The 16745-nt window shown below is 44.6% G+C and overlaps 1 protein-coding gene across 1 annotated transcript; it reads left to right on the forward strand.

The window, feature by feature from the left end:
* Positions 1-15484: 15484 nt before the first annotated feature.
* On the forward strand, positions 15485-15843 carry LOC117093377 (40S ribosomal protein S27-like). Its single transcript, XM_033228507.1, has one exon. The coding sequence runs from the start codon at positions 15521-15523 to the stop codon at positions 15773-15775; it is 255 nt and encodes an 84-aa protein (XP_033084398.1). The 5' UTR covers positions 15485-15520; the 3' UTR covers positions 15776-15843.
* Positions 15844-16745: the final 902 nt, after the last annotated feature.

Raw genomic sequence — 16745 nt, forward strand, 5'->3', positions numbered from 1 at the left:
CTAGTAATGTTTCTTGCCTATACTCTATTTATAAAGTGTATGAAGCAATTTGACAGCATGATTATTTTTAAGCACAAGCGAAGATTCTTTGAAGTTTAATGTATTCTTGAAATTCTTATTCTTTAGAATGAAATATAATTTGTGCAATATTTTTCACGTATTATGAAAGTATACAGTGGAAATGAGCTGTTTGTTTTTACCTTTAACAACTGAAAGAGAACTGGATTCTGGGGTTACTATCAAAAATAATTACATTGGGGGGTGGGAGTCCACATCCAGGACAATGTGGCAGAAGAAACCAGTTCTGATGTGTAGACTTGGTTTGACTCATTCTGAGTTTTAGGACGAGGTCCCAGTCACTCTGGGCCCTTTGGCAGGCTTTGCTTCTTGCTTGCTTCAGGCCACCCAGAGAATCTGCGCCTGCCTTGGCCTGTCACAGAGATGGCAAGTCCACAGTGGACAAAGGGGCTCCTGGTAGCCTTTGGATGGAGGCAGGGGCTTGTGAGGGGGCTTAGTCCCATGTCACCTAGCCCTGTGCCTGGTTCTCTTCACTGTCCTCTGCAGGCTCCTTTATCCCCTGGGAGAGGGTGGGAGCCCTCCACGACCTTCATCGGGCACCTGCACTGTCTTGCTACTCTCCAGAGTGAAGAGTGAGGGCTCAAAATTATCTGGGTTGAAGTTCCAGCTTCATCTCTTTCTAATTCTGTGTGAGGCAGATTATTTTAAATCCTTGTACCTCAGTTTTCTCATTGGTAAAATGGGCAGAGAGGTGGGAATTATTTTGTGACAACTGCATATAAACCATAGTATCTGGTACATAGTGAGGCCCCATATGTGAGAACTGTTTTTGCCATCTAAAAGGCTGGGTGTCATTTACGGCATTTTGCAGATGAAGAAGCAGGCTTGGGACATTCAGTCAACAGACAATTTGTTAAATCCCAGCCCCATGCTGGATCCTGCGCAAACAAATCCCCTGACCTTATGGAATTTAAAGCAGATCATGTTAATTATGATTACATCTTATACTAAGTGCTAAATAAAAAGGTAATGAACAATGGGAGCAATGAGGACAAATAACAGGACCTGTGGGGTGTTAAGCTCTGAAGGGTTAGAATGGAAGCTGAGGGAGGGGAGTGAACAGGGAGGTGTGTGACCAGCGGAGGAAGCCGACAGTGTGAGACACCCTGAAGCAGGAACGGCTGAGTAGCTTCCAGAAAGCGGCTGTCAGGAGGAGGAGGGGCCTGGAAAAGCATAGTGGGTGCCACTGAAAGATCCTAAGCACGAGAGAGAGGTGATGTGATTTAAGAGGACAGTGGTTATTATGTGGAGGACAGACTGGAGAGAAGCAAAAGGAAACAGGAAGACTTAATGTTGACAGAGGCTACTGTAGTCCTGAACTGAGACAAGACTGCCTTGGGCAGTGGAAATGGAGAAAAACGATTAAAGATACCTGGGAGTAGTAGAAACAGTTAAGTTCCAGATCATGCAGGCCCATGTGCACTGCACCCTTGCCAAAGAGGGACAGCTCCCCAAGCGCAGGGACTCATCTTCCTGTGCCCTGTCCTGACGCGCTGCCTGACCCAGAGGTGCAGTAAGTCCCTGCTGATTGGATGTCTGAATGCAACACTTGCAGAACTTCATCTACCTCTCAGACTTTTTGCCTCTCCCCTCCCTTCCACTACCTTTTCTTGGTTATATGGTCAAGAATGTGTTTCATTAGTTCTGTTTGCTTTCCATCTTACCTTTGTATTTTTACTTGTGTTTGCAAGCATATACCTTTTCCCTGATTCTTCATGGCCTTGGCCGAGCAAATGTGCCTAGCCGCCATGCCAATGCCACACTACCACCAGAACACAGCCCCTAGCACCTTCTGCCTGCCAACTTATTCCTCAACCAGCACACAAAGCAAGTTAATTCTAAAGAGTTCTTGTGGCATAGGTCAAGCCCGGCACTTCTGACACTCTGTTGCTAAGTAAGGTACCAATGGGAAATCAGCTGCATGTTAGCTGCCACTTTATGCACTGTTGAGTTCTCAAAGATGGTTATGTCACAGAACAAAGTACTGGCCTAAAATCCAGGTTTCTGTCTTGACTTCTCACTTTTGTGTTTTTGTTTTGTTTTGTTTTGTTTTTTGAGAGAGTCTGGCTCTTGTCACCCCAGGCTCCAGGCTAGAGTGCAGTGGCACCAATCTTGGCTCACCGCAGCCTCTGCCTCCCGGGTTCAAGCGATTCTCCTGCCTCAGCCTCCTGGGTAGCTGGGATTATAGACAGGCACCACTACACCCAGCTAATTTTGTACTTTTTTAGTAGAGATGGGGTTTCTCCATGTTGGTCAGGCTTGTCTCGAGCTCCCGACCTCAGGTGATCCTCCTGCCTCGGCCTCTGAAAGTGTTGGGATTACAGGCGTGAGCCACTACGCCTGGTTGACCTCCCACTTTCTATAGGAAGGATTCACTTCGCTTCCCTGAGCTTCAAGTTCCTTGTCAGTATATGTGAGGCCATGCCAGAGCGCACTGCAGTGCTATGCACACCTAAGAGACTGATTAGTAGGTACCATTTCGTGGCAGCAAACAGAAGTCAAGGATAAGGGGGCTCCTTACAAGTCAATTCAAAATTTGGGTAACAGTAAATATTGTCAGTATTTTGGTTTTTTGTTTTGAGGCGGAGTCTTCCTTGTCACCCAGGCTGGAGTGCAGTGGCACGCTTTCAGCTCACTGCAACCTCCGCCTCCAGGGTTCAAGTGATTCTCCTGCCTCAACCTCCCGAGCAGCTGGGATTACAGGCACCTGCCACCATGCCTGGCTAATTTTTCATTTTTAGTAGAGAAGGGGTTTCACCATGTTGGCCAGGCTGCTCTCAAACTCCTGACCTCAGGTGATCCACCCACCTCTGCTGGGATTATAGGCATGGGGCACTGCGCCCAGCCCATTTTGTCAGTTCTTATGCTGCAACAGTCAAGTATGTGATGCCTGTCCTCTTATTTTTAATAAAGTCCAAAAACACACTAATGGAAGTTTAATACTGTTTGTTGCTTATCCATCTCTAGGTCTCAAGAGATGTCTTAACTATGCTGTGAAAAGTAAGAACTCTCTTTAAGAGGATGTTTCTTGGCTGGGCGTGGTGGCTCATGCCTGTAATCCCAGCCACTTGGGAGGCTGAGGCAGGAGAATCACTTAAACCTGGGAGGCGGAGGTTTGCAGTGAGCTGAGATTAAGTCATTGCACTCCAGCCTGGACAACAAGAGTGAAACTCCATCTCAAAAAAAAAAAAAAAAAAAAGAGGATGCTTCACTATTAGGGGCCCTAAAGAAAAAAAAAAAAAAAAGGCCATAGAGTCTTGTCTTCCAGAACAATTCGCAGCTGACTAGAGAAAAGAGAGTAATATTTCTATGTCTATTGGTTCAAGGATCAACATGTATTTTAAGCTAGTCTCTATTTTGGTTCTTAATTTCATCACATAATTAATAGTTTTAGGGTATACTGGAGCTTTTCTCTTAAAAATAAGTAAAGCTCCTAGCACAGTTAGGTATTTCATATATAGTTTTTTTTTTTAACTTTTCACCTTGATGTAATCATACACTCAAAAGAAGTTACAAAATAGATCCCCTATGTTCATTACCCAGATTCCCCCAGTGATGACACAGAATTTATCAAAACCAGGAAACTGACATCGGCACAATGCTCATATAGGATTTTATTTGGAAGTAGTTACTATCAAAATGAACTTAGGTGCTACTTTTTAAAATTAACTTAGAAATTAATTTTGGACTTCTGGCATTTTGTAAAAAGCTAATAAAACTCTAAAAATATGTTGTCAGGCCAGGCATGGTGGCTCACGCCTGTAATCCCAGCACTTTGGGAGGCCGAGGCAGATGGATCACCTGAGGTTGGGAGTTCGAGACCAGCCTGACCAACATGGAGAAATCCCGTCTCTACTAAAAATACAAAATTAGCTGGGTGTGGTGGCACGAGCCTGTTAATCCCAGCTACTCGGGAGGCTGAGGCAGGAGAATCGCCTCAACCTGGGGGGCGGAGGTTGCAGTGAGCTGAGATCGCACCATTGCACTCCAGTTTGGGCAACAAGAGCAAAACTCTGTCTCAAAAAATAAAAATACATACATATATATATATATTATGTAAACAATGCATTGTGGCCATTGTCATTGAAAAGATAAAATTAAGGCATGTTAACTTTGATCTGCCACTGTTTCCTGCAAGGTTAATTTGCATTTGCTCCAATAAAAACACTCCTTCCCCCGGGCGCGGTGGCTCAAGCCTGTAATCCCAGCACTTTGGGAGGCTGAGGCAAGCAGATCACGAGGTCAGGAGTTCGATACCACCCTGGCCAGCATGGTGAAACCCCATCTCTACTAAAAATACAAAAATTAGCCGGGCATGGTGGTGTGTGCCTGTCATCCCAGCTACTCGGGAGGCTGAGGCAGGAGAATTGCTTGAACCCAAGAGGTGGAGGTTGTAGTGAGCCGAGATCACACCACTGCACTCCAGCCTGGGCGACAGAGCCAGACTCTGTCTCAAAAAAAAAAAAAAAAGAATTAATGAATTGTTTTTCTCTTAAGGGCCTCGAATATTTACAGCCTTGAGGTTCCATATTTTCAAATTGGAAATGCATAACAAGCCAGGAGGCACAGTGTGAATTTTTTTTTTTTTTTTTTTTTTTTTGAGACGGAGTCTCACTCTGTCACCCAGGCTGGAGTGCAGTGGCCGGATCTCAGCTCACTGCAAGCTCTGCCTCCCGGGTTCACGCCATTCTCCTGCCTCAGCCTCCCGAGCAGCTGGGACTACAGGCGCCCACCACCTCGCCCGGCTAGTTTTTTGTATTTTTTAGTAGAGACGGGGTTTCACCGTGTTAGCCAGGATGGTCTCGATCTCCTGACCTCGTGATCCGCCCGTCTCGGCCTCCCAAAGTGCTGGGATTACAGGCTTGAGCCACCGCGCCCGGCCCACAGTGTGAATTTCTAACCTAGTACTAGAGCTTCGAGGTATTCTTGTCCTTAGGAAAATCAGTTTTGTTCAAACTAAAATACAGTCAAGGACTTGTTTTCTTTAAACTAATCAATTGACAAACAACCTGGCCCTTTTCCTCTCGGCATGTGAATTATACAACTTGTTAAGAGTATTGGGTTTTATTTGGAGAAAGGAGGGAAGGAGAGTAGAATTGGGTAGAAGGTTCAATTTGTACAAACTTGGTTGGCCTCACCCTTCACTCCTTGTTAACTACATGAAATCATATGATTTAGCCATGTCTAATGTAATTTGATTGCTGGGAGGATGCAAATGTTCATGTTTGCTTTTCACCTGAATGTATCAAATTTCACTATGCTTTAACCTCAGCCACTAAGAAGCTATTACTAGAGCATGTTTAAACAAGCTTACCTCTGCCGTCATGTTATCTGTCCAGAATTCAGAGTGGCAAACCATAATTGATGTGTATGTTTTTCTGCACCTGAGGAAATAATTTACATTAAGGCAGCTCTGTGATAGTCACTGTTCCTCAACGTCCCTGCCACATGGCAGCAGGTGGGGTTTCGGTGTGGGGAAGGGGCTCGGGAATGGACAGAAAGGACTCCTTTCCAGGTACTAGTCTGCACTTGTCTTAGAAAGAGAGCTGTGGGACTGGGCATGGTGGCTCACGCCTGTAATCCCAACACTTTGGGAAGGCGAGGTGAGCACATCACTTGAAGTCAGGAGTTCCAGACCAGCCTGACCAATATGGTGAAATCCCATCTACTAAAAATACAAAAATTAGCCGAGCATGGTGGCGCACGCCTGTAATCCCAGCTACTCAGGAGGCTGAGGCAGGAGAATGGCTTGAACCTGGGAGGCAGAGGTTGCAGTGAGTGGAGATCATGCCACTGCATTCTAGCCTGGGCAACAGAGCAAGACTCGTCTCAAAAAAGAAAAAAAGACAGAAAGAAAGAAGGCCAGGTGCGGTAGCTCATGCCTGTAATCCCAGCACTTTGGGAGGCTGAGGTGGGTGGATCATGAGGTCAGGAGTTTGAGACCAGCCTGCCCAAGATGGTGAAACCCCGTCTCTACTAAAAATACAAAAATTAGCCGGGCACAGTGGTGGGCACCTCTAATCCCACCTACTTGGAGGCTTAGGCAGAAGAATCACTTGAATCCGTGATGCGGAGCTTGCAGTGAGCCAAGATTATGCCACTGCACTCTAGTCTGGGCGACAGAGCAAGACTCCGTCTCAAAAAAGAAAGAAAGAAAGAAAGAAAGAGAGAAAGAGAGAAAGCCATAATCTCAGGCTATCAGTTTAGTGTGCCTCTCTTTGGCACATCACCTCTCACCCTGGGAATCCTGAAACCCACCAGGAACCACAAGCAAGTAAACCTGTAGCAAGCTCCCTAAAACAGCATCCAGGAAAACACATATATTTGTTCTTTTTTTCCCTGCTAAAAATGTTGTCTCACTCAGGGACCAGTCCTGAGGAATGTACGTGTTATCAGTTAACTTGACATTTTGCTCTGTTGTAGAAAGGCAGCGCCTTCATTCCTTGGAAATAACTCTGGGTCCTCGTCAAATAAACACCCTAGTCATGCTTCATGCCTATTTCTTCATTTTACATTCATGAGGGTTTAGCCCAGTGCCTTCCCCTGAGACTGCATGACTTGTGTACACTCCCCTCTTGTGTAAGTCAGAGTGAATCGTGTCTTTCTGGCCCGAGCCCCAAACCTTCCTAGGGCTGAGCCTCAGGGCTGCCTCGGGTGCAACATGCAGGAAGCTGTGTTTTGTATGTTTTGAATTCCTTGCTGTCCTGATGTTCTTGGATGAACCAGTGTCCTTGTACACAGTGTCTCTACTTAGTGATTGATAAAAGTTCTTGGCTGGGCAGAAGCCAGTTGACAGTTCCTGCAGTTGGGTGAGTCACGGGAACCTCCGCTCACCCGCTCGGGGCTGCAGAGGCAACTCCAGGCACCCACAGCAGCTCAGACGCGTGATAAGACTTGTCTGCACACCACATCATCCCAGCCCAGGAGCCTCTAATTACACGTCTGGTGTTTGCAGGAGCCCAGGTGGCCTGCGCTTCCATGGGCCGAGAACTGTGAAGATAGCAGGGGCTGGGTTCTCACTGCCAGCACAGAGGCCAGGGTGGGGGAGGCATCTCAAAGCCCCAGTGCGTCACTTCAATACCAATTATAATACCCGCGTTCTAAAGAAAACAAGTCCATTTAATCATGCGCTTCTTGTTTTCTAAAGCACTGCCACAATTTTATCTTCCCATAGACATTTCGAGCCCTTTTTTGTTTGTTTGTTTGTTTTTACATCTCACCTTTCCATTCACCCTTCTTAGTACAGGCAGAAACCTACCTGGCACTGCAGGAGATTGAGTGTAGGAGAAAGCAGGATGGCGATGGGCCTGAACGGTGGTGTGTTTTCCTCCACACAATGTGGCTTTGTCCTCCAACGTGTCCCACGTGATGGAATCTGGCTGATCTGACTTGCTTGCAGATGTCTGTAACAGCATTAGCAGCTTCCAATTGTCAGGAGTTCGCTGCTTGCCAGGCACGCTGTCGGGCCCACTGAAATGTTGTGGGATGGCCTTGGGATCAGCCCTAGAACCATGAGACCTACTTTCACAGAATGGACACTCGTTCAGAGCAGAGCAAGGAAGTCACTGTCACCGAAACCAAAACTGCGCCTGGCCCAGGCCAGTCAGTGGCTGACGGCCGGAGCTGCTCTGTGGGACAGTAAAATGCAACATTTGTTGATCCTGTCAGGAACATCATCTGTGTGGGAGGTTTTTGAGGACAGCAGCCAAAAATCTGTTTTTGTTTTTGTTTTCACAGCTATATATATATATATATATTTTTTTTTTTTCTTCCATGCTTAGTTGATGCTAAATCAATTTGACGGTTGCTTTTGCAAGAGTCCACAAACTTTAACAATAACAGACAGTCATTTGTCATCTGGCAAGATGAGATTGAGAAGATTCTCATTGAGAAACTGATTTACCCAACTGAAATGTTCATTTACATTTTTTTTCCTCTAAAACCTGGAGTACTCATCTGTGGATGGATGACTTCTACTCGTGTAATTTTTTTTCTCAAATTGGATAGTTAAATGATTCTATGCATTTAGTAATCACAAAAAGTCAGTTTTATGGATACGGTTTTCTCTGAACAGTTTTGGTACAGACAAAAAGAGGTGTTACCATCCACCCGGTGTGCATTATAATTCTGTCCTTGCCTAATCCCCACCCAAATGCCCATTTCCATCTACACAAACTCATTCTTTCTGAATCATAAATGCCACACCCTCAGTTGCACATAAAACTTTGCCGTATTATGTATACATCAGTGTGTACGAAGACAAGTTGTGGCTTAGAAGAGGTCCATTTACAGTTTCTGGAACTGTTTATCATCTCACTTCTCCATAACTGATTCTAGGTCTGAAACGTTTTCTTCTAAAATTTGATAGCCTGATTTTGAAGATATGTTTTCAACACCTTTTCTGGTTACAAATCCTGATGTTGGCAGGTCTTTTTCCTGTAAGCATGAAGACCAACCAAGACAAGGTACACTGTGCTATTAATCAAAGTGGCACAGAACAACTATGTGACAGGTCACAGCCAGGAGTGTAGTGTAACATGGATATGGAGGACCATGAAGATTCCCATAGCCCTCCTGCTACACATCTGAAAATCTCCTGAAATTCAGAATAAACCCATTACTGAAAAACAAAAGTATTTATTGGCATACCAGACTGTTTCAGGAATTCATGAAAGATAGAAGGCAGATGGGTCTTGTTTGATGGAGAAATAAGACCAAAGGAAAGACCAAAGGCTAAAAGATCTACAGGAGGGGCCGGGTGCAGTGGCTCACGCCTGTAATCCCAGCACTTTGGGAGGCCAAGGCAAGTGGATCACTTGGGACCAGGAGTTTGAGACCAACCTATTCAACATGGTAAAATACCATCTCTATTAAAAATACAAAAATTAGCCAGGCATGGTGGCTTGCACCTGTAGTCCCAGCTACTCGGGAGGCTGAGGCAGGAAAATTGCTGAACCTAGGAAGTGGAGGTTTCAGTGAGCCAAAATCATGCCACTGCACTCCAGCCTGGAGGCAGAGTGAGACTCCGTCTCAAAAAACAAACAAAAAGGTCTACAGGAGGTGACTTCTGAGAAGGTGGCTGTGAGTTTTGAGAAAGTTCTGCCCTTTATAGAAATAGGGAACAGGAAGGAGCCCTGAGGCAGGGGTCAGGGTGATTATCTGGGGGATTTTGAAGGATCAGCCAGCTACCTTCGCCCCCTTCCCCACCTCTCTCATGCTAAACTGTGTCACAGTGAGTGTGTGCCCACAGGCCACAGCATTGGCGACAAGAGGCACAGCAAGACCCTGGGTAGCAAGAAATCTGCACTATTTCTAGGTGGGCTGGAAAAGCCCTCCTGACTGAGAGGACTCAGCCTTCCTCACACTGCCCTGTGTTTCCTCTGCTGTGGTTATCAGAGGCAAACTCATGTCATCAGAACCTGGTTCAACAGACAGAAGAATAGGAATTTTGAAATATGAGCCCAAAATTTAAATTGCCAAGCATTTGAGGAAAATTAATATCAAGAAAAGTATGAAACTCAATAAACAAAGACTAATCCCCATGCAAACATTTCACAAAGCAAACAGATGTTAAAACAATCCTCGGAGATTAGACAGAATATTATATTCGTGAAATAAGAACAGGCTGTTAGGCTGGGCTCAGTGGCCCCAACCTGTAATTGCAACATTTTGGGAAGCCAAGGCGGGCGGATCACGAGGTCAGGAGTTCGAGACCAGCCGGGCCAACATAGTGAAACCCCATCTCTACTAAAAATACAGAAATTAGCCGGGCATGGTGGTGCGTGCCTATAGTCCTAGCTACTCGGGAGGCTGAGGCAGAATTGCTTGAACCCAGGAGGCAGAGGTTGCAGTAAGCCAAGATGGTGCCACTGCACTCCAGTCTGACAACAGAGCAAGACTCCGTCTCAAACAAAATAAAAAAGAACAGGCTGTTGTGTTTTTTGTTTTTTTTTTGCGACGGAGTCTCACTCTGTTGCCCAGGCTGGAGTACAGTGGCCCGATGTCTGTTAACTGCAACCTCCGCCTCCTGGGTTCAAGCAATTCTCCTCCTGCCTCAGCCTCCCAAATAGCTGGGACTACAGGCGCGTGCCACCAAGCCTGACAATTTTTTGTATTTTTAGTAGAGATGAGGTTTCACCATGTTAGCCAAGATGGTCTCGATCTCCTGACCTCGTGATCCGTCCACCTCGGCCTCCCAAAGTGCTGGGATTACAGGCATGAGCCACCACACCCGGCCAAGAACAGGTTGTTTTGTAAAAATGCCAAGGGATAGAAAGTGTGAAGAAAGGTTAAGAGACATTTAGAATCTGAGAAGAGTAGAGGGTGGCATAGATGAAATAATTAAAACATAACATGAAAAATTTTTAGATCTGAAGAAAAATACAAGTCTTCATGTGGAAAGGGCCCTCTGAATGCCAAATGATTTGCTTGAAGATAAGACTACACCTAGACACGTTTCCCAAAATTTCAGAAAACCAAGGATAACAAGAATAAACCTTCCAAAGAGAAAAACAAAAAGCAAAAAGTCACCTACAGAGGAGTAAGAATTATACAAGTCCCAGCAACACAGAATGCTAGAATAAAATGCAGTAATATTAATATCATCAAAGTTCTAAGAAAAAAAGTTACGTCGGACACAGTGGCTCACGCCTATAATCCCAGCACTTTGGGAGGCCAAGGTGGGTGGATCACCTGAGGTCAGGAGTTAGAGACCAGCCTGGCCAACATGGCGAAATCCCATCTTTACTAATAACACACACACAAATTAGCTGGGCATGGTTGCACACCCTGTAATCCCACCTATTCGGGAGGCTGAGGCAGGAGAACTGCTTGAACCCGGGAGGCAAAGGTTGCAGTGAGCCAAGATCGCACCATTGTACTCCAGCCTGGGCAATAAGAGTGAAACTCTGTCTCAAAAAAAAAAAAAAAAGTTATTTTGAACCCAAAGTCCTGTACTCTGTACTCAGCCAAATTACTATTCAAATGAAGGGTCAAAATAAAATACATGGGGGTATACAAAACCTCAGGAATTTTGTCACATTCAGATTTGCTCTCTGAAAGAAATTCTCAAAGATTGCAACCTAATAAGACTAAAAGAATCTGGCTCTGTTGCCCAGGTTGGAGTGTGGTAATGTGATCTTGGCTCACTGCAACTTCAACCTTCCAGGCTCAAGCAATCCTCCCTCCTCAGCCTCCCAAGTAGCTGGAACTACAGGTATGAGCCACCATGTCTAGCTAATTTTTGTATTTTTTTTAGAGACAAGATCTTACCATGTTGCCCAGGCTGGTCTCAAACTCCTGGGCTCAAGCCATCCTCCTTGCCTTGACCTTGGGATTATAGGCGCGACTCACCACACCCAGCCTCTAAATTTTTCAATACCCAGAATTAATCAATTCTATCCTCTCCTCCAAAAGGATAAAAACCTTAGTCTGTTCTCACTTCAGTCCTCATTCTTCTTCTCCTTGAATTAAGGATCCTTGAACTTCCCCTTGAACTAAGATCTGGGATCTTAGTTCTCTATTATTATTTTTAGTTATACATAAAAATTACTTAAACTTCTCTGACTCAAAAAAAAAAAAACTTCCCCATAATGGGATTACTATGTACTGCATGCCTATATCAAAATATTCCATGTATCCCATAAATATATACACCTACTATGTACCCACAAAAATTAAAAATTAAAACAATTTTAAAAATTACTTAAACTTAACTATAACTTATAACGGCTGCTTTGCTTACAATTGCCCACTGGATACCACATCTTCCTATTTTGGGGATTTTTTTTTTTTTTTTGAGACAGAGTCTTACTCTGTCGCCCAGGCTGGAGTGCAGTGGCATGATCTCAGCTCACTGAAATCTCTGCCTCCCCGGTTCAAGTGATTCTCCTTCCTCAGCCTCCCAAGTAGCTAGGATTACAGGTATGTGCCACCACACCACTAATTTTTGTATTTTTAGTAGAGACAGAGTTTCATCACATTGATCAGGCTGGTCTTGAACACCTGACCTCAGGTGATCCCCCTGCCTTGGCCTCCCAAGGTGCTGGGATTCCAGACGTGAGCCACCGCACGCAGCCACATTCCCTGCATGGCTTGGTGCAGTTTTCTTGGTAGTGAGTTCTCCCAAGATGTGGTTGTTGTCAAGTGTGTGTGGCATCTACTCCCCCACCCCCATCTCTTGCTCCTGCTCCCACCATGTGAGACTCCTGCTCCCACTTCACCTTCCACCATGAGCGAAAGCTCCCTGAGGCCTCCCCAGAAGCAAGCACATGCCAGCGCCATGCTTCCTATACAGCCTGCAGAACCATGAGCCAAATCAACCTCTTTCTTTATCAATTACCCAATCTTGGGTATTTCTTTACAGCAATCCAAGAACAGCCTAGCATGTTCCCCAACTCAAGATATGACTGATGCCAAAACTGTACAAAGACTACAAGAAAGGAAAATTTCAGTTCAACTGTACCCATGAGATGTAAAAACCCTCAATTACATACTCATCAAATAGAACCTGGTAATATATAAAAACATAATGACCACATTGGGTTTATTTCAGGCATGCAAGACTAGTTCATTAGAAAATCTACTGATATAATTCGCCATGGTAATAGATTAAAGGAGAAAAGCCAGAAGATGTCACTGATGATGGAAAACCATTCAATAAATTTCAACATCTACTCATGACAAAAACTCTTAGCAAACGAAGAATGGAAAGTGTACTTTATTTATTTATTTATTTATTGTTATTATTATTATTATTTGAGACAGAGTCTATCTCTGTCACCCAGGCTGGAGGTTAGAAGAAAGGTCAGAGAGACTTGAAGGGGATCTGGACAGGCCACCACAGAATATGCCACTTTGACATAAAGATTATTTTGAGCTGAAGGCAATTGAGAATCAACAGATCCAGAACGAGTTCTCTGCCCTCCCCCTTTTTGCCTAAAAGCAGGTCATAAATTTGATCGCGCCAGTGTACTCCAGCCTGGGTGACAGAGCGGGAACCTGCCTCTTAAAAAGTAAATAAGTAAATAAAAGGATCTGCATTTCTATATACCAGCAACAATCAGAAAACAATTTTTTTTTTTTTTTTTTTTTGAGACAGAGTCTCGCTCTGTGGCCCAGGCTGGAGTGCAGTGGCCGGATCTCAGCTCACTACAAGCTCGGCCCCCCGGGTTTACGCCATTCTCCTGCCTCAGCCTCCCGAGTAGCTGGGACTACAGGCACCCGCCACCTCGCCCGGCTAGTTTTTTGTATTTTTTAGTAGAGACGGGGTTTCACCGTGTTAGCCAGGATGGTCTCGATCTCCTGACCTCGTGATCCGCCCGTCTCGGCCTCCCAAAGTGCTGGGATTACAGGCTTGAGCCACCGCGCCCGGCCCAGAAAACAATTTTTAAAAGGAATTAACAATGAGGGAGGGAGGGAGGGAGGGAGGAGGGAGGGAGGGAAGGAAGGAAGGAAGGAAGGAAGGAAGGAAGGAAGGAAGGAAGGGAAGGAGAGAGAAAGAGAAGGAAAGAAAGAAAGAGAGAGAAAGAAAGAAAGGAAAGAAAAAAGGAAAGAGAAAGAGAAAGAAAGAAACGAGGAAAAAAAAGAGAAATAAAGGAAAAAAGAAAGCAAGAAAAAAAGACAGACCTAATAATACCTAACAATAAATCCAAAAGATGTGTAAACCCTTAATGGGGAAATTACAAAACTTTATTGAAAAACATTAAAGTTGGCTTATGTGTGGGTCAACCATAGTGGCTCACATCTGTAATCCCAGCACTTTGGGCAGCTGAGGCAAGCAATCACTTGAGGCCAGGAATTTGAGACCAGCCTGGCCAACATGACGAAACCCCATCTCTACTAAAAATACCAAAGAATTAGCCAGATATGGTGGCACATGCCTGTAATCCCAGTTACATGGGAGACTGAGGCAGGATAATCGCTTGAACTCGGGAGGTGGAGGTTACAGCGACCTGAGATTGTACCACTGCACTCCAGTCTGGGAGACAGAGTGAGACCCTGTTTCAAAAAAAAAAAAAAATCATGTCAGCAACAACAACAGAAACCTGATTCAAAACTGGGCAAAGTGCATGCTTCAGCAGCACATATACTACAAATGGAACAATACAGATTATTAGCATAGTCCCTGAAAAAAAATTTTAATGGGCAAAGCACTTGAATAGACATTTCTAAGATGTACAAATGGCCAATAAGTAGATGAAAAGATGCTCCACATCATTAGTCATTAGGAAAATGTAAATCAAAACCACAATGAGAATGACCACATGATTCAGCAATTCCACTTCTGCATGTATACCCCAAAGAATAGAAAGCAGGGTCTGGAGGAGCTGTGGACACCATGTTAACAGCAGCATTATTCACAATAGCTAAGAGGTGGAAGTAATCCAAGAATCTATAAAGGGATGAAAGATAAGCAAAATGTGGAACACACATACACTTAAATTTGATTCAGCCTTTAAAAGGAAGAAAATTATGGGCCAGGGGCAGTGGCTCACGCCTGTAATCCCAGCACTTTCAGAAGCCAAGGTGGGCAGATCATTTGAGGTCAGGAGTTTGAGGCCAGCCTGACCAACATGGCAAAACCCTGTCTGTACAAAAAAATACAAAAATCAGCCGGGTGTGGTGGCGTGTGCCTGTAATCTCAGCTACTCGGGAGGCTGAGGCAGGAGAATCACTTGAACCTGGGAGGTGGAAGTTGCGGTGAGCCAAGATCACACCACTGTACTGTAGCCTGGGCAACAGAGCAAGACTTGGTCTCAAAAAAAAAAAAAAGGAAATTCTAACACATGCCACAACGTGGACATTGAGGATGATTTGCTAAGTAAAATAAGCCAGTCACAGAAAGACAAATACTGTGTGATTCCACGGATAGGAGGTACTGAGGGTAGTCTCATTCATAGAGAGAAAGTGGTTGCCAGGGGCTGGGGGTAGGGGGAAAGGAAAGTTAGTGTTTACTGGATACAGAGTCTCAGTTTTACAAGACGAGAAAGAGTTTGGGAGACGGATGGTGCTGATGGTTGCACAACAGGATGAATGTATCTAATACTACCAAATCGTACAATGGTTAGGATGGTACATTTCGTGTTACATGTACTTTACTGCAATAAAAAAAATTTAATGGGGGAAATCCATTAACAGAAGAATGCCCAGGAGTTCGAGTTCAGCCTGGACAACATAGTGAGATCTCATCTCTACAAAAAATACAAAAAATTAGTCGGGTGTACTGGCATGCGCCTGCAGTGCCAGGTACCTGTAGTTCCAGCTACCGTGAGTGGAGGGGCAGGTGGCTGAGGTAAAAGGATGGCCTGAGCCCAGGAAATGGAGGCTGCAGTGAGCCTTGATCACGCCACTATACTCCAGCCTGGGTGACAGAGCAAGACTCCATCTCAAAAAAAAAAAAAAAAGGTGCTTTCCAGCGGTGACGACCTACCCACACGAGAACATGCCTCTCGCAAAGGATCTCCTTCATCCCTCCCCAGAAGAGGAGAAGAGGAAACACAAGAAGAAACGCCTGGTGCAGAGCCCCAATTCCTACTTCATGGATGTGAAATGCCCAGGATGCTATAAAATCACCACGGTCTTTAGCCATGCACAGAAGGTAGTTTTGTGTGTTGGCTGCTCCACTGTCCTCTGCCAGCCTACAGGAGGAAAAGCAAGGCTTACAGAAGGATGTTCCTTTAGGAGGAAGCAGCACTAAAGGCACTCTGAATCAAGATGAGTGGGAAACCATCTCAATAAACACATTTTGGATAAAAAAAAAAAAAAGGTTAAATAAGTTACAGTATGGTTATACTATAACATTCTGTTCAATGCTTATATAAACAAAGTGGACTTGAACATGAGCAGATTTTTAAGGCATACTGTTTCAAAAAATTCAATTTGCAAAACAATGTACCCAATAGGATCCTATGTATTTTATTTATTTATTTATTTATTTAGAGATGGAGTTTTGCTCTTTTGCCCAGGCTGGAGTACAATGGTGTGATCTCGGCTCACTGCAAACTCAGGTGCCGGACACCAGGCCCAGCTAATTTTTGTATTTTTTTTGGTAGAGATGGGGTTTCACCATGTTGGCCAGGCTGGTCTTTAATTCCTGACCTCAGGTGATCCGCCCACCTCGGCTTCCCAAAGTGCTGGGATTACAGGCATGAGCCACTGCGCCCAGCCTTATTTTATTTTTAAAAAACTGACAATAATGGACAGCTCTGTGTATGTACAAAACATAATGTGTGTGGATGTGGATGTGTACAGTTACATATTTGTAAATTCCTAGAAAACAGACTGGAAGCGAGACCCCAAAGTGGGACTTTGGGGAAAGGAAGAGGAGGGAGAGGAGGGAGAGAAGGGAGGGGAGAGAGGGCGGAACAGAGAACTTTCAAGTCTTGCTTTATGTATTCATGTATCATTTGAGTCTTTCCCAATGAACAGGTATTGATGTATTTGTTGTATAATTACATTTTTTAAGTGCTTTAAGACCCAGGTGGCGCTGAGCTAGATGCCTCCTGGACTAATGACATGGTATTATGGTATTATCCACCATCCGGAGATAATTTACTCTTTCATAAGCATGCTGAGTGGCTGGTATTCCTGAATAAGGGATGTAGAAGCATAAGCAAGTATTAGAAAAGGGGATGATCTCACTCTTGCCTGTGACCTTTGTAAGTTTT

Source organism: Trachypithecus francoisi, unplaced genomic scaffold (assembly GCF_009764315.1).
Source record: "Trachypithecus francoisi isolate TF-2019V2 unplaced genomic scaffold, Tfra_2.0 Lachesis_group12, whole genome shotgun sequence".
NCBI classification, from domain to species: domain Eukaryota; kingdom Metazoa; phylum Chordata; class Mammalia; order Primates; family Cercopithecidae; genus Trachypithecus; species Trachypithecus francoisi.